At 34.4% G+C, this 23,333-nt stretch overlaps 2 protein-coding genes across 6 annotated transcripts in view; one reads left to right on the forward strand and one right to left on the reverse strand.

Moving 5' to 3' along the window:
* FAM229B (family with sequence similarity 229 member B) lies at window positions 1–8,246 on the reverse strand. Of its 4 annotated transcripts, none has more exons than XM_045524538.2 (5): window positions 8,108–8,246; window positions 6,968–7,046; window positions 3,274–3,371; window positions 1,406–1,544; window positions 1–226 (listed from the first exon to the last, which is right to left on the reverse strand). In XM_045524538.2, the coding sequence occupies exons 4-5, from the start codon at window positions 1,528–1,530 to the stop codon at window positions 109–111; spliced, it is 243 nt and encodes an 80-aa protein (XP_045380494.1). In that variant the 5' UTR covers window positions 1,531–1,544; window positions 3,274–3,371; window positions 6,968–7,046; window positions 8,108–8,246; the 3' UTR covers window positions 1–108. The 4 variants fall into 4 exon arrangements, with proteins under 4 accessions (XP_045380494.1, XP_045380493.1, XP_045380495.1 ...); XM_045524537.2 differs by having other exon boundaries at window positions 3,225–3,371; XM_045524539.2 differs by having other exon boundaries at window positions 3,274–3,374.
* TUBE1 (tubulin epsilon 1) overlaps window positions 8,138–23,333 on the forward strand; it is a 21,014-nt gene continuing 5,818 nt past the window's right edge. Inside the window, exons 1-9 of one of the 2 annotated variants that reach the window (XM_010965437.3) lie at window positions 8,138–8,414; window positions 8,505–8,578; window positions 9,195–9,247; window positions 11,777–11,834; window positions 15,170–15,285; window positions 16,658–16,779; window positions 19,698–19,885; window positions 20,538–20,713; window positions 21,546–21,686. In XM_010965437.3, coding sequence (XP_010963739.2) covers window positions 8,138–8,414; window positions 8,505–8,578; window positions 9,195–9,247; window positions 11,777–11,834; window positions 15,170–15,285; window positions 16,658–16,779; window positions 19,698–19,885; window positions 20,538–20,713; window positions 21,546–21,686 — 1,205 coding nt within the window. The remainder of the gene's footprint in view (window positions 8,415–8,504; window positions 8,579–9,194; window positions 9,248–11,776; window positions 11,835–15,169; window positions 15,286–16,657; window positions 16,780–19,697; window positions 19,886–20,537; window positions 20,714–21,545; window positions 21,687–23,333) is intronic. The other variant, XM_045524532.2, reaches the window with a different exon arrangement.

The raw sequence follows: 23,333 nt of genomic DNA on the forward strand, positions 1-23,333 counted from the left end.
TTGTCATCATCCAAAGGTGCCACCACTTTTATTTGTTTAGCAGATCATAAGATGATACTGGCCCATTACCCTTGACCTAGTCAAACCTCTACAAAAGACTTAATGATGCTATTTAGGATGCACTTCCTTGCTGCTTTGTGCAGGTGGCTTTCGCATTGTTGCATAGACAGTGATGGGAACATCAGTTATTGTCAGGCAATGACTTCCAGGGCATCTTCGGAGTTGCCTGAATAAAAGAGCAAATGACATGTAGTTAGATACTAAAAAGGAAATTTTCTTCAGAGCACCAAAGTTTGAGTGCATATTCAGCTGTTTTAAGTCATTTTGAAATCTCTGAATGTCACAAAATAATTATAACACAGTGGCACTGATGAGGCAGGCTTTTTATACTATGTTGCAAAGAAATTTTTGTTAAATGCTGTTGTTACACATTTAATCACAGAAAATGCATAAATATAAAGATAAACCTCCAGATGTTCATTTTGAAAGGTATGCAGTGATTGCTAAATGGCAAAAAGAGGGGCAGAGTGCATAGTTGCAAACGTAAGTGATAATACTACAGCAACTCATACATATGTGCACCTTAAAATCACTCCAGTTGAGTAACTTAAAAACTAGTATTTGGGGAGAAATACAAAACTGAACATACTGTTCTATATACTATGCAAATGTTAATGGAATCTCAGGATTAAAAGAGCGTTAAATGACACCTAGCCTAAAAAAATACACCTAGTGCGTAAATTTTCCTCCCAACATCCCCACAAAATAATAACCCAACCTTAAACATTTCTAAAGACTAGTGCTCAGAACTTCCCAAAGTAGCCTACTTCATCTTTAAAAAACTGATTTTTAAAGTACCTACCTATTAAGCTTAAATCTGTGTTGTAAAAATTTCCAAGCCATGAGAAATCAAACAATGCAGTATTTGATGTTTTGCCATGGTAAACAGCAAAAAAGTGGAACAAATCTTATTTATTATGGTTTTCTTCAATTTTGTAAAAATAATTTTGTTTTGTAGACTCTTCATCTCTGTATCACTTTCTTTCTGCCAAAAGTCAAGTCAAAGCCAAAGCGGCACTAAATCTGCGGTCTGGGCTGTCTTCATGTATGTAGCCTTATGCCTAGCACAGTGCCCTGCACAAAACAGCACTAAAGATTTGCTTGTTTAATTGGATGTTATATAATTAACGACAACAACAAAAATCTAGCTAAAAATTTACCCCCAAAATTTGGCCTATCATTCAGACTTAAACTCTGTACTAAGAAAACCTAGAATCTGTTAATACTAATTTAATAACAGCAATGTTCCTGGACTTTTTTCTTATTAACTGAACATCAGCTAAAGCTTGTATTGATGAGAGCCATTACGTGTTTCCTCAGTCGTCAGGACAAGAAGACTTTTTACCTGGTTGGTGGCAATTCTTTCCCGTTACAGGCAGCACTGGAGCTCAGCCCAGATTCCAGCCCAACTGAAGAATCTCCCCCTTCCACTGGAAATTTCCTTTGCTGGGTCCCAAACCGAAAAGGCATAATTCACTGAAAACCTAAATTAGAAAGTTAAAATAATGGAGAGGGGGGTGAGTTGTTTTCAAACAGTTCTGTGGAATTTTTCATATGAATTTTGATACAGATATAAAGAAACATTCTGAAAATGACTATAAAAGTGTACGCATATTTTATAATATAACTCTCCCTTCCATGCAATTTTAAGTCTTGCAGCAAATACAAAATAGCCACTAGATGATAAAAGTAAATTGTGCCCTATGGTTAACATAACTGTAGTCCATTTCTTTTATGTGGAAAAAAAACTGTCTTTAAATGGTTATGGCACTTGACAGGTTTGAGCCCCCACTGCCTCCCTACCTGTTTAAACCCCTCTCTTCCTTTGAAGTACAGGAGTTTCACATCTGCCTGATATCTACAACTAATCCTTCTGTTCCTGGTGATCATTTCTTTGTCCCTACCTCTCTACATTCACAGTGTATTTGTTAAGAAAGTGCCTTGGGAGAGCTGGATTGACCTGGATTCAAATCCTGGTTCTGGCTCTTCCGAACTAGGCAATCTTAGGTAAGGTACTTAACCAAGTTCACTTCTCAAGGATAAACTGAGCTTAATAATAGTATCTACCTCCAGGGTAATAATCAGAATTAAATAAGGTAATACATGTAAAATGCAGTGCCTAATACATAATAAATGCTCAATATTATTAACTAATATTACTCAGTAGATGGTACTGAGCATCATTAAATATATATACCTAAATAATGTAATGTATGTATAAGTATGATACATGTGATATACATACACATACATAAGCACACATACACACACACACAACTGCACAAAATAAGCTCCTGACTGCCTATTGTTGCCTCTGCATGGAACACTTCCCCACCCACCACTCCCACCCTTTACTTCTTAGGGCCAACTCATTCATTAAATCTGAATTTAAATTTCACTTTCTCAGAGAAACCTTTTATAACCTCTCCATTATATGTTTTCTTAGCACTCTTTATTTCTGCTTTGTAACAGGTCTCATCACTCTAATTCAGGATTTCTCAACTGTGACACTATTGACATTTAAGGTCAAATAGATTTTTTGTTTAGGAGGGAGAAGGCTGTCCTGTGCATTGTAGGATGTTTTGCAGCATCCAAGACCTCCACTCACCATATGCCAATAACACCCCAATAACAGTGACAGTCAAAAATGTCTCCAGACACTGCCAAACATCCCCTGGTAGAAAACAGGAGAAAAATCTCCCCCTGTTGAGAAACACTGGTCTAATTTTTTGTAAATGTTTTTGTTTAATCACTGGCCCCTACTCCCATTCTATGCCTGTCTTTGACACCATTGATTGACTCCTTAATACCCAGAACAGCACCTAGGACACAGTGGGTAATTAATAGCTCTATCTTGTATAAGTTTACATGTCTTCAGCAAAGGACAGGAAAAATGAAAAATGTCTGATAACTGTTTCTTACATCTAGTGCAGTATTCTATGCCTGGTAAATGTTTACTGTGGTAATAAAACTAAATTATTAAAGTTTGGGAATTTGAGTATTATATAATGGTTTTTATAGACTGTGTGTCAATTATCAGGGGAAAAAGTGTTAAGCTCAATAACAAGTTAGTAAAACCATAGTAAAATCTATAGTTTAGTATAACTATCTCTCATATGTAAGTATTAAGTTCAGCTAACTTGATCAAGGATACATAGACTTACCATAGACTTGATTCCTGTAGAGGTGAATAAATCAATTGCTTCTACTAACCTTCCAGGGAAGGCTGGAATTGCCAAAGGAATGATGATAAAATGTTCCAGTGACACCCAGAAATTGTGACATCAGAAGATTCTTTCACAGTTTCCTATCTGCTAACAAATAAAATATCACACTTCATTGCTCCAGCAACAAGTTAAACATAGCTAAAAATTGTCTCTAAACTTTATGTGAAGGTTTTATTCTTGTTGTCATTGCCTTATTTTCCAACAATACCAGATATTTTAACCTATGAATGAATTTATATCCATTCTAGACCTGCAGTCAAATCAATCTGCACAAAATCACAAGATTCTTCTCACTTTACATCCTATTTTCCTCTTTATCTTTGTCTTCCAGACTTTCCCTTAACTAATAACCCAAATGAGTCCAATCTACCTATGTCCTCATCCCACTCCAAAGGCCTCAAACTGCACCTCTGCAATTTCTCTATAGTTCTCCTGTGTAGGACTCTCTGCTCTAATACCTGGACTACCTCTTCTTTCTTGTTTCCTCAAAAAAGCCTTGAGATTCCCAAATGACAAGAATACTGACAATTCAGAAAGGAAGAATACATCTTGTCCTGTCCTCTCTGTCCTGTTCTCTGAACCCTGAGGTTCTCCTCTGCTCATAATATCTTCACCAAAGGAATGATGATCAAATATCCCAGTGATACCCAGAAATTATGACATCAGAGATTCTTTCACATAGTTTCTTACCTGCTAGAGAATAAAATGTCTCAATTAGCAGTCCTAGTAACAAGCTGAAACTTATCTTCTGGACTGCCTTCTCTCTCCCAATTTCTGTATCAACAGCTTACCTCACTGAATGTTAATACTTCAGTTTAACTCTTAAATCAGAACATTACTCTTCAGTTAATCAACTTTTTTTCAGTTTTCACAGCTGATGACTGAACTATTAAATGCTAGTGAGCATTTTTCACATTTAGTGAAAATCTTTTTTACTACCTACATTTTATGCTAAGTTCCCACTGTTCTGTTTTCATACGTTTTATGTAATAGGAAATTGGCATTTTACGAAATTAAGTTGACGTTACACAAAATCTTAACTCTATCTTCTCTTTCTTACTAGGGTGCTGTCTGTGAATAGTTGATCACAACTTTAGCTTAGAGAAGCCATTTAACTGACTGTGTCATAGTCAGAAAAACTGAAATAATTGCTAGCCATTATTAGCTAATACATCATGAGGACCTAAACATTTGATCCTTAGTTTAAATTTTTTGTGGAGGGGGCAGTGGAAAAACGATGGATTGTGGCAACAGAATTAGGCTGAAATTTTAACACCATGTTAACTCTGAGATTTTGAGCAAATCACTAAAAGCATATCTATAAAATGGTATTAATTCCATCACAGAGTTGTATTGAGGAATAAAAAAATCTAAAGCCAATGTCTGAGATACACAAATTCAGTCAGCACAAGTTCTCTTATCTTTTTTGGGTGACTCTTGAAGTCAGAGTGTTGAGGCATTGATTTAACTTCTAGTCACTGATATACTATTTTTAAACTACAAAGTAAAAAGTATTCACATGTGAAATATTCTTAAATTCGTCTAATTTACCATCATTTTAAACTAGTTTATCTGGCACAAATTGTGCCAAGTTTCTTCTTTAGTATGGATGATACAATGAAAGAAACCAAAGAGTAGCCTTTAATGATGAAATTTTCCAGCATCAGAAAATACACATTAGAAGATAAAATGAACTTGACTCTCCACCAAATCTTCACAAAGAAATGAATAAATGAAATATAAATGTTTTTTTTTAAAAAAGGGTGATATCTCTGAACACATTCTCAATTCTCATAGTCCAAGAGTAAAGATCTTTCAATATTTAGGATATTGAGTCATGAGATGCAGAAAAAGAGTAATGTCTGAAATGGTAATATCCTAAGGAAATAGATCCATTATTAGAATTACTCCACTCATACAACAAATATTTGCTGATAACCTACCATGAGCCAGGCATGTGTTGAATGTTGAAGATAAAATATTGAGAAAACAAATAGTGTCAGTCCCAGTGGAGTTTACAGATTAGGGTAGGATATGTCCTAGACTAGAACTAAATCTAAAGCACAATTAGGCATTAATTGGATGGAAGTGGCTGGGAAGCTGACACTGAGACAATTGGGAAGGGGGAAAAAAGAGGAAACAGCATCTGCAAAGGTCATGTGCCAGTAGAAAGGACAACAGAAGATCTGAAAGGCCAGCATAACCTTTGCAGAGAAAATAAAAAAGAAACCAAATTAGAGAGAATAAGTAGTGGCAAATCATGCAGGACCATGAACCCAAGTTAAAGGTTTTAGACTTTATGAGCAAGGGAGCTCACAAAAGAATTTCCATCTCCCAGGAAACATATCTAGGTTACACAGATTTTTCTCTATTAATTTTCTATTTATTTGACTTCAACTTAATTTTTTATATTTCCTTTTTTTCTGTTTACTTTGTGTTTAATTTGCTTTTGTCTAGTTTCTTAAAATGGAAGCCCCAAACTTTGAGACTCCAATGTCATTGATTTAAGATCTATCTTCTTTTTTAAAAAAATATTTTTATTGAAGTACAACCAGGTCCTGGGTTCTATCCCCCATATCTCCATTTAAAAAAAACAAACAAAAAGTAGTGCTTTGATGGAAATTTATAGAATTAAATGCTTATAATTCTGACAACATTGTAAAAGACCTATCTTCTTAACATAAGCCATTTAATTCAATAAATTTCCATCAAAGCACTATTTTGTGGGGTTTGTTAGTTTGTTTGTTTTTAATAGAGGTACTGGGGGTATAACCCAGGACCTTGTGTATGCTAAGCACGTGCTCTACCACTGAGCCATTTACCCCCATCCAAAGCCCTACTTTAGCTTCATTCCACAGCTTTTGAAATTCTGTATTTTCATTTCCTGCAGTTAAAATTTTCCCTTTTGGTTTCTTCTTTGACCTATGGATTGTTTAGAACTATATTTTGTTTTCAGATATTTAAGAATATGCTAGCTATCTCTCTTGTAGATTTCTTAGCTTCCATGGTTTATCAGCAAACATTCTTTGTATGATTTTCATTCTTTTAAATTTATTGAGACCTGTTTATGGACAGAATATAGACTATCTTGGTAAGTGCTATATGTACTCTTAAAAATAATGTGTTTTGCTATGGTGGGGTGAAGTGTTCTACATTAAATTGTAGGTGGTATATTAGAAAGAATTCCACTAGAGCTGTGTGTAGACTTCCAGGCTAGCCTGAGTTCTGCTTGCTGTTCTGAGAGCTGGTTGAATATTTTTAATCTATCTGATTAGGAGTATATTCAGTTTCAGGATATGCTCAGATTTATGACTTAAGCTGGACTCCTGGGAAATATAACTCTAAAAAGTTTTTCTGCTTTACTGAGGTCCTGCTGAGGCTGGTAGGTAAGATTCTACATTGACTCTGAAGCAGCACGGCCTCTCAGTCTGATTCTCTCCAGACTGAAGTTATTAAAGAGACTTGTCAGGACTTTCTAATTTGTTTCTGGGTATAATCTCTGGGGAATGATGACTGGGACCTAACTACTGCATGAAGGGTGGAGTTCTGCAGAGGCCAGAATACCAGATGAGCTGGCACCATAGCTCACTGACACAGACCTACTCACATCACTACCTACAAACTGGACCAAGCTTTGCAAATTTTAGAAGCCCCAAACTTTGAGACTCCAATGTCAAGACCTGAAGTGAAGTATTGGGAGTGTCTGGCTGCACCTCCACCACTGACTCCATGCTCATCAATAAGGAGTTGAGTAAAATTCTGCAAATGCAAAAAAAAAAAGTTGATTAAAAGTTGCCTATTAATCATCAGAGATATAAGTACTAAGGTAAAAAAACATCCAAATGAAAATGTGGGAAAGCTTCAGCATCATAAACCACTCACTGCAGCTTCAAACTTACCAGCTATCAGAGAAATATAGTAACAACTCTTAACTGTTTTGGTAGGGGAATAAGATGCTCCAAGCAATGTAATATTACAGTCCCTTTTACCACATATTAATTGCACATACAATTTAATATGTGTGTGTGTGTGTGTGTGTGTGTGTGTAAGGCTTCCTAGGATTTTTGTAGTCTCTCAGAATTTTTGTGGAAAATATTCATTTCATTAAAGAAGTGCTTGAGTTCTTAATTGAAATCTGGCCTAATACTTTACAGTATTTTTCAATGTTCGACAATTTTAGAAGTTGGTCATTTTCGGCAATGCTTGATTTTTCAGTCTCCTCCTTCTTGTCCCCCCTAAGCACTATACATAAATTAAATGCCTAGCTCTCATTTCATCTCTTCCTTCAGACTTCTATTTACTCATATATCTCCTCGTGCCCTGAATCCTATTACACTTATAGTCATTGCCACACAATACTGTAAGTCACAACTTTTTTTTTTTTTTTTTTTTTTTTTTTTTTACTATTTTGTGTGTATCTTCAATTAGATTGCAAGCTTCTTGAAGCTGGATCTATGTCTTAATTTCTTCTGAATCCCCCGTAGGTCCTAGAAGTTACTGTTGGGAGCATACAGCTTCAACACACACGGGTTGGGTCTCTGAGGCGCCATTTTTGTCAATGTGTATAACCACCTAGTTTCGGTTGTACCCTGACACGTCTATTTATCTGGGGTTTCTTTGTGCTCATCGACACAAAGAACAAAGGGCTTGCTTTATAGATATACTATTCAACGTCCCGAGGCATCTGAATAAACGGAATTTGGCCCACCGCCCTGGGTATTGAGACGGTAAACGAAGACTAAACCTCTGATAACTCATAAATAGCTTTAAAGACACACGTTTTAAAATCCCACTCTAAACTCTAATTAACCGCCAGTTACCCCGGCCTCCGGAGCTGCCGATGCTCAAAGATGTTCACAAGGCACCGGGGATCTGAGGGCCGGAGGCCCAGTCGCTATGGTAACGGCGAAACACAAGTGCACTTGCGCGGTCTTCTGACGGAAAATCTTAGCCTGAACGTAGAGAAGAGCGGAGCGACGGCAGCAACTGGCGGCAGCAGCGTGACTTACGGCCGCCCCGCCCCCTCGGAGAGCGCCGTGGTGGGCGGGGAATACGAAGGCCGGCGCGGGCTCCCGGGTGCAGCGGGAAGGCCGCCCAGCGGCATGACCCAGTCGGTGGTGGTACAGGGTAAGCTGCTTTGGACGGATGGGGAGCCTGTCGCCGCCAAGCGGCCCCTTTTGCCGCCTAACGTCTGTTCTCTTTCCTTCCTGAGCGCAGTCGGCCAGTGCGGAAACCAGATCGGCTGCTGCTTCTGGGACCTGGCGCTGAGGGAGCACGCCGCCGTCAACCAGGTACCCGCCCTGCCGCGCGGGAGCTCCCCCCCCCGTCTGTCACCGAGGCTCTTCCAACAAATAAGCAAAAATTGCTCTGTTTGAGCTTTTATTTGGCCAATATAAGTTGTATGAGGTCTCGGTAAAGAACAAACTGGTTTTTAAACATACGTTGGCGTTGGACACACAATAGTCCAAACACTGGCCGGTTAGGCTTAATGTGCTCTGATTCTCAGGGTTTCATCTTCATCAGGGTATTTGTGAAGAGCAATGAGATAGAATAAGTGAAAGCACTTCGTAAAATAGGTAACGTGTATTGTATTATATTCCTTAATTTAACCAGCTTTTTAAGTGATCGCCAGGAATCCAGGGAAAGCTCTCATTTGAGGCACCTGTTTTACAGCCCTGTGGAGACTCCTTTTTCCAGTACCCTCAGCTGAACTTAACCCATAAATCGCACGGTCTTTGCTCTTTAGATTGGAAGAATCAGCCCAAGCACTTTATGATAATTTTATTTTTCTTATTGTAGCATTACACCAGCTATTAAAGTATTGTGGGATTATTAAATTGAAAGGACTTCATTTGGGAAAGAGGAAAAATATAATCAAATGCTAATAAATACGTTTTTTCTTTTTAGAAAGGAATTTATGATGAGGCAATAAGCAGCTTCTTTAGAAATGTGGATACCAGGTAAGATGGGGTTAAAGTCTATCACATAGTATAATGATTTCATGTCAGCAGTTTGGGAGAGAATTCTTCAAAGCAAAGGACAGTAAAAGTAGTTGATAACTGTAAAGAAGTTGTCTGGCTTTTTATTGTTTCTCATTATTGATAGCATATTCTCATTCTCTTGTCATTAATATTCTCATATCATTTGGCAGAGCAGGACTACAGGTTTCCTTTTAAAGCCATATTAAGGAACAAAATGAACCTTTAGTGTACCTTCTTATAACTTGACCTTGAAATAAAGTTTCACTAAAAGGAATGCTGAAAATGTTCCTAAGGGCATCTTGTTAATGCATTCAGTAGTGACTAACTTTGGAAAAAGAAATATATTGTTTAATTTTTGTGATATTTGTGATCAGGAATATTTGCTCTACAAATAGAATGTGCTGAAAAGGAGCAAAGCAGATGTCAGATTACTTTTGTTTATTTAATAAAGTGTATACATAAGTATGTATCTTTTATCTAAAAGAGTAATTTAACATTCAGGGGTATGGTCTTAAGCTTTTAATGTTGAATCATGAAGTTCATGTATTTTCAAAATACTTAATAAAAACAAACTTGGTGAGCTTGAACTGAAAAATGTATACTTTATATCCAGCTTTAATCTAATTTAATAAAAATTTCAGTTCTAGTTTGAATTAGTTGGTTGAGGCAGTTATCTCCTAGGGAAGCCTAATTAGGCCCCACTTCCTTGTTGAATTCTGGAGTCTGACCCTCAGACTTGCAGACTCAGAAAACTTGTTGATACCTTGAGAATGGTGTCTCTCCAGTACAGGCAAATAAACCAAACTCAGAGATGGGAGATCAAAAAGCAGAAAGTCAATGTGGTCATAGACAGGAGGAACTGTAACTCAAAAAGATAGATACTCATATTCCTTCAAGAGCACATTCTCTTCTGTAGGAAATCTATCAGAAAAGTTAAGTAATAGAAGGTTGGTTGGTAACCATGTTATCAAACCAAGGGAGGTTAGGTGTATTACCTTTATGACTGGTGTTTATCTTTATTATATGGAGAGAGTTGTCATATAGGCTAGATTACCTATTGTTTGTAGACTAGAACGTCTTCTCCCCTAAATGCTATGAAGACACTCAAATTGACCTTTGCAATACTTCCTTTTAGGTGCATCCCTTCTAACTAAATTTGTATACCAATTCCCTCAGCAATATTATAATACTCTTTTTCATTGAGTATTCCATAGTTGAGATTCAGCCTGGAAGCCATTCTCTCTTAATAAGGTGGTTTTGCATAACAATACTCTCATCTGCTTGGTTTGTTTTATAATTTAACCTGAGAGCATTCTTATTTTCCCACTCAAGTTTGAGAAGAAGGGGAGAAGGGGCTTGGCATCTTGCTCTTCTTTCCACGTACTATCAACATATAGAGCATCTGTTCCACAAGTTACCACAAAAATTCTTTTTCAAAAATAAGACCACGTATTTGTGTATACTTCTTTATTTGAGGAAATTATCATATGTTTTTATAGCATGATAAAAGTTTACCTATACCAGGGATGGGCAAACCTTTCCTAAAAGGACCAGGTGGTAAATATTTTAGGTTTTACAGACCAGAAAGTTCATGTCACGTCTACTTGAGCCTGCCATTGTAGTATGAATGCAGCTATAGATAGTACATAAACAAATGGGTGTGGCTTTGTCCCAATAAAACTTATTTTCACCAACAGCTGGTTAGATTTGGCCTGAGGATTGAAGTTTATCAACCCCCTGACCTATAGCATCATCTGTGCTCAGTTCAGCTCCACTTCATATATTCTGTCTTCTTGTAAACTATATTGATTTGTACACTATGTGTGGTACAATAGTGTGGTACACTATTAGTTACTTTGGTAACTTAATGTGCAACATGAAATACTAGGAACAGCCTTGGATACTGAACAGTATATAACTGGCTTATCAGTTGATGTGTGTTTGGCTACAGCAGGAAACCTCACTAATGATGGCTTAAACAATAGATGCATCCAGTTATGTCACATTAAGAGAAATCTGAAGATCAGATGTTCTGTGTTTGAAGAAGTACCCTAAAGACCAGGATACTGTCATTACTGTTGTATGTGTTGGCTTTTGTCCTCATGTTTTTTCCTTTATAACTATAAAATGACAGCCTCCACTGCCAGGAATCACATCCATAGTTATGTTTAAGTTAGGAAAAAGGAAGAATTGGCATAAACTACATCTGGTCCTTTTTATCAGAAAGCTTCTCAGAATACCTCCCTTGTATCTCGGGTACCCAGAACTGGATTACATGGCCAGCCCTAATTACAAAGGAAGCCAGGGAAACAAGTAGCTCACTTTTTCAGCCTAAAGGGAGGTGGGCAAGGGAGAAGGAGATTAAGAATGGCTCCTTTGTTGCCTTTTGTGTCTGCCTCACCTGGCCTATAAGTAGCTTTATTATATAAATGGAAATTACCTTTATTATCTGATAGCACCGTTAGCCATGGAAGATCTTATGACCTTTTCTCATCTTTTATCTTTTAGAGTGGTTGGTGATGGTGGCAGTATTTCCAAGGGGAAAATTTGTTCTTTGAAAGCACGAGTAAGATATATACACTTGGATTCTTATATTACATGTGTTTTTAAAATAACTATACTTCTGTAACTATCATGAAGAATAAAATTTTAATTGAATTTCTCAAATTTAAAAAAAACATTTACTAAGATGCATTTAATATAAATGTAATTAAGCAGACATTTGTGTCTACATGAAACTTTAGCAAGGAAATTTTGTGCTTAATGTAAAAATATTGCATCTTGACCATTTTTCTAAATGTTTCAGGGGAAATATATGCCTAGATAAATAATAACAAAAGGAGCTTTTGTAACTCTAAGGCTAAAATACATACTAATGGAGATTAATTTTCATTCGAAGATAATGAGATTTATTTGCACCAGAGTTACTACTCCCAATGCAAAGCATGGATTTAGCCACATTACAGTGACTAAATACTGTAACCACATAAGACCTCCCGAAGTACTTCTAGTCAATAGCCCATATTTAGTCTTAATCTCATTCCAACAACTCTTCTCTGATTGTTTGTCTACAATATACTGCTTTTTGCAGTTGTTGATCCTAATGTTTGACTGTGACAAAAAAGAAAGTCAGTTTAGATGCTATGGAAATCATTGAGACAATAAAGGATCAGGAGTGGAGAGCAAGTGTTATACCTGGGAACCATGTCCTTGTATCTGTGATCGCTGATGTTCTTCGAAAACAAAATTTAGGGCAGAGACTTAGAATTTAAGGCAGGTGCTTGTAATTTGTTAGGATAATTGATTAACACTTGGTGTGGTCCATGCCTTAGTGCTGACATCCCAATCCAAGTCTTACTCGGAGAAAAAGAAATGTTGACGTTTCCTAGACCACTCCCAGTTTGGGCTCTCTCCCATCGCCATATCAGTGAGCAAGTTGGGAAATGGAGGAAACCCCGTTAGGAAAGAGTAAGTCAGCATGTTCTATAGCCTTTGACTTTTTTCCTAGAAGGTACTCTTCCATCTCCCCTTACAAGTCTTAGTATCATGTAATGATCACTGTAGAGTCTGGGCTTCAAAAGATAACCTGGTGGTTGAGTCCTCCACTGTGTTCAGGATCTTAGGTTAACAAGCAAACACTCAGAACTTTGTAAATTCTTCATTACAATTAAAGGAAAGCTCAAAGGCCTGAAAAGCTATCACCAGGTGGCTCTGGAAGAAAGTAATAAGCATCAAATCTTGGAACAGTTGTGACTCTAGACCTTGGATGGCTAAGTGAGGAATCCAGAATAATTCCTTTTTTTTTTTTTTTTTAAAAAAGGAGTTATCTTCCTAAGAGTATGTTTGGATGTTTGGGTGTGAATGGAGACACAGTTCCTGGTGCTTCCTGGAAATAGCATGATAATGGGGCCCTGGTGAATCCCCTTCCCTGGTTATTTCCCAGTTGTTGGTTGTGTGGCCCTTGATGAGTCACATCTGTGTCCTCTGAGCCTCAGTTTCCAGAATAATTCCTTCTAATTGTAATTAATTTCCAAAGGAAAAACAAATCAAAGCCCTGATGTGACTAAGGTTGGAAGAGTGATGTACTATGTCAGGGTTTAATGCTAAGTGGCTATGACTGTGATGATTCCCTCAAAACTGACTTCAGGAGGTACTTGGATGTCAGTTTGTATTCTACATTCTCTCTTTTTGATTACATGGTAATTGAGGGTATGGCTTAAATGTGTTTAATCTTCCACAAATCATCTCAGTAAATCTGTTTTAGAACAAGGCCAGAATAAGATAATTTTTTTCTTTTTTGTAATCTTATACAACTTGGAGTACTGTAATTTGCCCATACAGTGAAGTCCCTCTTACGTATTTGATTAGGTATTAAAGTCAGCATTAAATGTAAAAGTTGCATATTATCAAAAATATCCTTGAAAATCCCTAAAATTGCCAGTAAATAACCATATATAGTCCTGTGTATGTATATTGATTGCTGTATATAAAGGAGCACATTTATAAAACATAATTTTATAGATTTTCTAATATACCACTATCATATACTATGTGATAGATACAGTATCATACAATTAGAAATATATTTCTAAAATACTGTGTAATATTTTCATTGCCAGCTCACAGTAGCATAGTTAATTATACAAATTTAATTCATAGAGTTTAAATGGGCATAAATTGTAACTCCACTGTAGTCAGTACTGGACAAATGTCAAACTTGACTGTCTCCCTTTGATAAAATAGTACAGCATAGTCTTAGCATAGATAAAATAGTAAGAGTCATGCTTCTGCAGCCAAGCTAGCCAGGTTTGAATCAGCTCCATCACTTCCTAGCTGGGTGATCACTGCCAAGTTATTTAACTTTTCTGGGCCTCAGTTTCCTCATGTGTAAAGTGAGGATAATTACAGTACCTGTGCATAGGGTCATGAGGATTAAATGGGATGATACATATAAAGTACTTAGAACAGTGGTATGTAGTAAGTGCTTAATGTTATGTGCCCACAAGAACTGAAAAAAACTCATAAAGCAAGCACTTTCTCTGTGACACTGAACCAAAGACTTAGCTTTATAGTATACCCTAATATTATTTCAGATTATTTTTTTCAGCTTTGCTTTTTTATTTATTTAACTCTATTTACTCTTTCAGTCTTCTTCCCCACTGTAGAAAATGTGGGAAGTAAAGTACAAAACAGTGGGTGTGGAGGATTTGTAATCCTACTGCCAGCCTATCTCTACTTCCATTTTTCTGTATTTCCCTCCAGTCTTTTCTGTTTTTCTTTCCATAGTTAATTTTGTTTTATAGTCTCAATTTCTTCTTAGTAATAGAGGTTATCTCCCATGTCAATACGTTTGTAGTATTTAGTGAATTTGTGAGTTACTTGCGGAGAGAGGGACCCTGTTGTCATCTTTGACATCTATCCAGTGTCTTGGCTTTGCATATAATAGTTACTGATTTGAATTGGACAGTTTGGGGCTGTGATTCATAAAGAGCAGTATGGTTGTTTCTGGTGAGCAAATGCATTAATGCACCCTACATTTATTGAGAATTTTTCTGGCTGAGGTTACCTTCTTATTTCGGAGATGTTGTTCTCAAGAGATTTACAGTCACATAGGCACATGAATTAAATAACTATTAGAAAATCAGTAGAGAGAATTATTCAGTTCCTTTTTTCCCCCACTTGGTATTTTGGAGTAGGATAAGAGTTTAGAATCCACCTTTTCATTGGATTCCACCTTTCGAGCAGAGTGAAATTATTTTTTAATTTTTATAACAGATTCTACATAAGGATTTGAAGATTTGATTAAAATTAAACTATAAGAGAAATGTACAACCATTAACTCGAATTTTTTTTACAAAGTGACTAAAGTAAAATATGCTAATTAAATTTTATTTCTCTTAGGCTGTCTTGATTGACATGGAAGAAGGGGTAGTAAATGAAATTCTGCAGGGACCATTGAGAGATGTATTTGATAGCAAGCAGCTCATCACTGATATTTCTGGCTCAGGGAATAATTGGTGAGAATATGCTAAATGTAAAAATTAAATGTCACCTGAAAAAAATGAGGAAGCTTTCCTTCATTCTAATGGGTCCTGCTGACATGAAAGCAAGATGAGACTTGGCATACCTAACTTTCGGCCTTTTAGCCCATCATCTTTTTCTTGATAAATAGTGGTGTTTCAAAATGCTTAGAAGCCATCTGTATCCTAGTTCTTTCTTTCTTTTTTTTTTCTTTTAAGAACAAGATAAATCATGTAAAATTGACTTACTAAATGTCTTGTAAATTAATTCTTGGTATAATGCTAAATAGTGACGAAAGTTGTGTTTCTATAAACTGTTCTCTTACCTATAGTATTTGATCTGTCAAGTTCTCCCATTGGTCAGATTTAATAGAAATGATACAGATATGCAAGACAGGCCAGTGTCCCAGCATTCAAGCTCAGTCAGAGGCTGTATGTGGCCCTTAAATATATAATAGTCTCTTCTCCTTAATGGGAGAAAAGCCCCAACAATGATCATTTAAAAATTTACATTGAGACTAGTTTTGCTGTTTTTTAAAAATAAAGTAGCTCCTTGTTGCTTGCAAATCTAATATTCATTATTTTAACTATTTGAAGTCAGGTTCATAATGTGTAATGATGTGTAATTTTACTGAAGCATGAATTTGAGTCTTGTGTTCTGGGAGACTCATTTGGGGAGAACCTGTCACTGAGTCCACCCGACCACCCAGTAGTCTTTTCCCTAGTTATCATGTAACTTGTGAGTTATATACCTGACTGCGTGTTTTGTGAAGATCATTCTTTTTAATTAATCATAATGATCCTTGCAAATTAGGCAACCAAAGGCTAGCAGAGCCTTATGAATACCAGTTTCCTTCCGTGTGCCATTTCATTGAGTAATAACACGATGTGGTCAACATTTTTTCTTATATTTTAAACCAAAATAGATTAGTTTAAAATTTATTTTTAACGTCTCTATGTCTTGACCATATTCTGCTTTTTAAAACAACATTCACTGCAATCAGAGTTTACTTTAAGTGGAAATGACAAAGAACTATATAACTAATCTTGTTTTGTTGTAATTATACCTTAAGAGAAGATAAATTTTGAAAACTGTTGTTTGATATCCATTGATAATGAATATCTTTTCAGGATATTTGAAGATTTTATATATATATATATATATATATATATATATAAAAATTGTGTACCTTGTATCTTTGAGATATCGTAATATGATTTACTGATATTAAACAAAGATAGAATTTAAATATACTAAAATTACTTTTTCAAGTTTTTCTATAATCTTTTCATGTAGATCAGAAATAATAAAATCTTGAAATTATAAATGCAAGGACTTTTTTTTTTTAACCTATATTCTTTTTTTCAGGGCTGTGGGTCACAAAGTGTTTGGCAGTCTTTATCAGGAACAGATTTTAGAGAAACTCAGAAAGTCAGCAGAACATTGTGACTGTTTGCAGTGTTTTTTTATAATACATTCCATGGGAGGAGGTAAAGTTATTCATTCATTTGCCTATAACAGTATAAAAGTGCAAGTGGGAATTCATTTTGCCAACATAAGTCTTATTTTCAGACTTTTGCTTAATGAAGATAGAACTATTAAGAATTAAATGTGTGTGTTTATGAATGTATGATATATGTATATTACAGCTTTTTATCTTACATGTTTTTCAGATTGTATCACTATAGCCATTGTTTAAAAATTCGAGCCCTTTTAAAGAGTCAATAGAACTGAATCTGAAAATTTTTTTCTTCTACCTTTAATAGAAGGTAGAGTTCAGTGTACTTGAGCTTTGGGGGGATGCTGACTTTTTCCTAAGAGCTTGCTCGTGCAGTTCCTTATCCTAACTAGAACTAAATTTTTCTCTCATGTTCATAGATACACTTGCAAAAGAATATCAGTACCCTCTCTTTAACCACATTCAAACTTTTCTTGTGTCCAATAAGAGAAATAAGTAAAAGAAATCCTGTTTGTCAACTCCTATGAATCATTCCTTATATGATAATTGATCACCTTGACCGAGAATAAATGATCAGCATTGCTTTCTCTCTCAGGGGAGCCTGTACCTTGCAAGTGAAGTATTTTGCTCCCCTGTTCCATGAAGTAGAAGCAGATCATAATTTGCTAATTTCAAAAGAGGATTAGCCAATTTTAAAATAAGAATTTGCAATGCTTCTTTTTTCTCTAGGCTGAGATTAAGATTTTATATTCAGGTTATATACAGTTGACTTTTTTATACATACCTATTATTCAGTATGATAGCATTTTAAAATTAAAAGTTATAGTTGCTGTGTAATCATGCCTTTAGAACAACCATCATAATCATTAAATTAAGAAACAACTTTCTTTGTACTAGTGTAAGTAACCTGCAAATTTGAGTACTTTTTTTTTAATTTGATTTATAGTTCATTATGGTGCCTTTTTTAATCTCTCTATTATTCAAAATCTCAGAAGATTATGCTTTATTCATAATTCACTGAACATAGCAAAAAATAATTTAAATAATGTTGAAGGTTAAAAAGTAAATCCTTTCCCACATCTAATCCCTAATCTCCTTAGAGATAATCAAGTTTATCAGTGTCTATCTTTCCAGATATTTTATGCTTATTAAAAGTATGTGTGTGTGTGTTTACGTAAACAAGATCATGCAATACATATTACTCTGTAGTGTTTTCACTGTTTATCCTTACTGAATGTCTTTCAATATCACCTCTGTCTCATAGAACCAAATTGTGTGAATATATAATAATTTTTAAAGTCAGTCCCTCATTGATGGATGTCAAGTTGATTATCATGTTTAGTTATTACATACAACCCCCGTAAACATCTGGTACATACATCTCTGTTTGTTGGTGCCACTGAAGCTGTAGGTAATATTACAAGAGAGGAACATGGAACCAAAGAATATGTACATTTAAAATTTTGGTAGATACTACTAAATAACCTTTTCTGCATTATTGCACCAATCCATATTACTAGCAACAATTTATAAGAGTTTATTTCCATACACTGTCACCAACATTGAGTATTATGAGACGTAAATCTATCTATTATGTTCAAAATTATGTTTTAATTTACATTTTTTAACGAGAAGAAAGGTTGATCATCTTCACATCTATTTGCCATTTGATTTATTATGAGTTAAAATTTACATTGTGCCCATTTTTCTGAGCATTGTTCATATGTCTTGATTGTTGATTGGTGACCTTATTTGTTAAAAAAATTTAGTTCTCCATCATATGTTTTGAAGATTTTTTTTGTAGTTTGCCTTTTTATTTTGTTTATAGGTTTATATAGAGGGAGAAAAGTTTTGTTTATTTTTAGTGGAATCAAAACTGTCTTTTCTATAAGAGCTCTCTTTTTTTAATAATACTTAAAAAGTCCTTCTCAGTAAAGATTAATGAAAAACATCTCCATTACTTTGATCTAATATTTTTAACATCATAACCTCTTTTTTTTTAACATTTGTTTTTATTGAGTTATAGTCATTTTACAATGTTGTGTCAAATAACATCATAGCCTCTTAATATTTATCCAGATGGGTTAGAGCATTGACTTTTAAACTTTTTGTTAATCAGAACAGCAAGAAATACATTTTACATCACAACCCAGCACCCAAACATACACAAACTAAAACAAAAGGTTACTTACCCACACTATATGTAGCACATTGATATTTCTACTGTTCCATTTAAGAAAAGAAAATACTGATCCTAACTGTATAAATTAGTTTCATAGCTCACTAATGGTTCACAGACCATAGTTTGAAAAGCACCAAGGTAGAGAATTCCAGTTTTCTCTTTTTAAGTTCTTAAAAATTTCTGAATTTATGTAAATATAGATCTGTAACAGAAAGTTATCTGAAAGGAGTTCCTAGAGTTTTTGCCTTTAAATAGGTAGTAAAAAAGTTTCCTATTTGAAAATTTTGTAAATTCAAGTTGGTCATGCTTAACTTTAAACAATTTTAACTCAGTATTTAAGTTGTTTAATGCCACGATAGTGTTCATCATTAATATTGTATATGTGCTGCACCAGAGGTGTCAAGATTGTTTTTTTAAGCTACTTAAGTGTAAACTAAATAGTGTCTTAGTTGAATTTTTTACTCAGTAGTCAGTTCTTTTGGCATCATAGAGATATAACTTAAATGTGAAAAAGAGTGAATTACAGGAAGGCTTTCTGTTATCACAGTCAAAACCAGAGAGTGAATTCAGGACCTTAAGCCTCACTACCCATGTTGTCTTCATTTCTTTATCTGAAATTGGGTTAGTTAATATGTAATCACAGGAATAAGTTGAGAATTGTAAGTCTTTAATAAATACATGTTTCTACCCTTAAAAACATAAAATTCAAAGCTCCTCACAATTCTGAACTACTTACGCTATTTTCTTTTTAAAATCTTAATCTTCAGGAACAGGATCTGGACTTGGCACATTTCTTTTAAAGGTGCTTGAGGATGAGTTCCCAGAAGTATACAGATTCGTGACTTCAATTTATCCTTCTGGTGAGGATGATGTCATTACCTCACCTTATAATAGCATCTTGGCAATGAAGGAACTCAATGAGCATGCCGACTGTGTGTTGCCCATTGACAACCAAGTAAGAAATAGCGTTGTAAATTATGGACATATTGTGTATACATTCAATCCTGTGTTATACTTATGTGTTTGTATGAAACATTCTCTTTTTAGTCTTCCCATCTAAGAGAAAAAATAAGTTTATTCTTTTTTCTCTTCTTTCCTTCCAGGTAGAATGCCATCTATGTTGCTCTTTTTTTTTTTTTTTTTCACTTTTCTATGCATATTTTATTTATTTATTTATTTATATTGACATATAGTCAATTTACAGTGTGTCAATTTCTGTTGTACAGTATAATGTTTCAATCATACATATACATACATATATTCTTTTTCATATTCTTTTTCATTATAGGTTACTACAAGATATTGAATATAGTTCCCTGTGCTATGCAGGAGAAACTTGTTGTTTATTTTATATATAGTAGTTAATATTTGCAAATCTCAAACTCCCAATTTATCCCTTCCCACACCTTTTCCCCCTGATAACTGTAAGTTTGTTTACTATGTCTGTGAGTCTGTTTCTGTTTTGTAGATAAGTTCATTTGTCTTCGTTTTTTAGATTCCATGTATGAATGATATGTGGTATTTTTCTTTCTCTTTTTGGCTTTCTTTAGAGTAATATATACTTGCTCTTCTTAATAGCCTCTCTCCCAATATTTTTCCCTTAAAAGTCTTTATTTGACATCATTAGCAAAATTGAACTCATGATGAATTCTGGAAAATTGGGTACAGTTATAAAGCCAAAGAGTCTGGTTACTTCAAGTGCTGGGACTTCTAAAAAGAGACAGGAGAAGCCCTTTGATAAAATGAACAACATTGTGGCAAATTTGCTGCTCAACCTAACAAGGTAATCCTACTGACAGTGTGCCCAAGGAGAGTCTAAGAAACTTCACTGTGCTTTTTTGATGTTTTGCGGTAGCATTTTTTAGTTATTCTAAGATGTAGAAACTTTGTCTAGTGTTTTCAGATCTTGGAGTGATAGACCAGAATTTATTTTCTCTAACTCCAAAGCAGCATTTTCCCAGGTACATTCCGTAGAATATTAATAGGTGTTAAATAGTAAAAGGTTTTACACTTAAGAAACACTTGGTGATACAAAAGTAAACTTTTTTTTTTTGCTGTGGAATATCTTATCCTTTTAAATTAGCTCGTCCAAAATATTTATTTTACTTTGATCTAAAAGATTGCTTTGGCATTAATATATTCCAAATTATAGAGCATTTAAGCAAACCCTGGGGGTATTTAGTAAAGTTTATAGAATAATTAAGTAAGTATTGACCTAAATGTGTTTAATTCAATCTAAAGTCTGTTTTAAGTAAGATATTTTTATATCTATAATGAGGAACTATAAAAGAGTGTTTGGTTACACATCAGATAATCCAAAAATAAGAATTGCTATAGATGTTGTGGTTATATTTAATTATACATGATGTTCATAATACTAAATTTTACTAAAATGGAAAAAGAAAAAGCATATATTCTCTGCTGAAGTACAGTGTATGAAAGGGTGTAAGAAAATGCCTGCTGACTAAATCAAGCTACGTGAAAGTAAATATTTTCATGCATTAATGTTAATTTTTTATTTAAAATTTTTTTTCAGTTTTATTAGGTAGGATTATTACAGTTTGACTGCACATATACGTTATATTGAATGTAAATACTTACTGTTAATTTTTTAGCTCTGCAAGATTTGAAGGCTCCCTTAATATGGACCTTAATGAAATCAGTATGAATTTAGTTCCCTTTCCTCAACTACATTATCTTGTGTCAAGCCTAACACCTCTGTATACACTGGCAGATGTTAACATTCCTCCTCGAAGGTAAGATGTAGTAACTTTATTCCAATTACTTGAGAACTTGAATTTCTTAAAAAAAAATTTTTAACAGAAAAAGTTATAAAAACCCTAGTTATTTCTTCATATCATTTTCTTTGTGAGAGGTATATAAAATACAGTTGATGATAGCCATTTTCCCATTAAGTGAATGCTTCTTTATTTAGAAGTCATTGTTTAAAAATGTAATTATTAAGCTATTTGAAATTAAATCTAATTAAGTGAATTCTTTAAGCTTATGAAAATTAATAGATATAATTTTTATTGAAAAAGATTTAAGGGCTTTGAAGTCTGATAGGTTTAAATCTGAATCCTAATTCTGTCACTTACTAGCTCCAGGACCTTGGGCAGGTGACAAACTTTTCTTCAGTTTTTCTCACCTGTAAAAATGATGAGTACCTACATCATACACTCTGGTTTTATTAAATAAGAGTATCTTAGAATTAAGAATAGGTAAGGACTCTTTCTGTGTCTCTATGCTATTGAGCTTAACAAGTTGTGCAACTTGTACAGTGTATGGAACATGGGGATCGTTCATTAAATGTTCACTCTGTTATCAGCCCAGCAAATTAAACATGAGGATATTTAGTAAAAGATACATATTTAATGTGGAAATGCAGGGTGTAAATTGGTGCTAAACTATTTGTGTGATAGTGATTATTCAGACATTCTTGTATTTAAAGTTAATCCTTAAAAAATAAAGATGTGAAATTTCTGATTAACTTCAGCACAAAGAAAAAAATATTTGACCTAGTCCTTCAGTGTGAATATTTCAAAGTCATTTAAACTTCCTTTAATCCTGCTTGGTGTATTTTGATGACAATAATTCTATGTCAGCATTTTGTATAATTATAATTTGTTGTTGAAGATTATGTGTTAGTGGATATGTTAGTGGACAAATCTATAAGGAACATAAAAATGTTAGACTCCTAAGGAACTTATCACAATGTTCTTTATAACTTTATGGGGTTTTTTCCTTTTTTTTTTTTTTTCTTTTTTTTTTTTTTCTTTTTTCTTTGGCTTACTATAGATACTTCAAAGACTGCCATATCCACATATAGACACATTTATCCTTGAGTAAATAATTAATTGTTTTTAAATTGTGCTATTAAAAGGCATAGTTTTATAACTCTGATTTCTTATTAGTAGTTCCCAAATAACAGAATGGTTTTGGTTGTGCCTTTTTTTATTTAATTGAAGTATAGTTGATTTATAATTTAGTGTTAGTTTCAAGTATACAGCAAAGTGATTCAGTTATATATATGTGTGTATATTCTTACTCTTTTTTAAATTGTTTTCAATATAGGTTATTACAAGATACTGAATATAGTTCCTTGTGCTATACAGTAGATCCTTGTTGTTTATCTATTTTATATGTAGTAGTGTGTTAATCCCAGATTCCTAATTTATACCCCCCCTTTCATCTTTGGTAACCATGTTTGCTTTCTATGTCTGTGAGTCTGTTTCTGTTCTGTAAAGTTCATTTGTACCATTTTTTTAGATTCCACATATAAGTGATATCATACGATATTGGTCTTTCCTGTCTGACTGACTTCACTTAGTATGATAATCCCTGAGTCTATCCATGTTGCTGCAAATGACACTATTTCTTTTTTTTTATGGCTGAGTAATATC

Source organism: Camelus bactrianus, chromosome 8, assembly GCF_048773025.1.
Source record: "Camelus bactrianus isolate YW-2024 breed Bactrian camel chromosome 8, ASM4877302v1, whole genome shotgun sequence".
NCBI classification, from domain to species: domain Eukaryota; kingdom Metazoa; phylum Chordata; class Mammalia; order Artiodactyla; family Camelidae; genus Camelus; species Camelus bactrianus.

Bases quoted from the DNA above. Each gene is read 5' to 3' on its own strand.
- FAM229B (XM_045524538.2), bottom strand. From the start codon at position 1,530: ATGCCTTTTCGGTTTGGGACCCAGCAAAGGAAATTTCCAGTGGAAGGG. The intron at 227-1,405 runs GTAAAAAGTCTT...TCTTTTATTCAG, and splicing joins AAAGAATTGCCACCAACCAG to GCAACTCCGAAGATGCCCTG.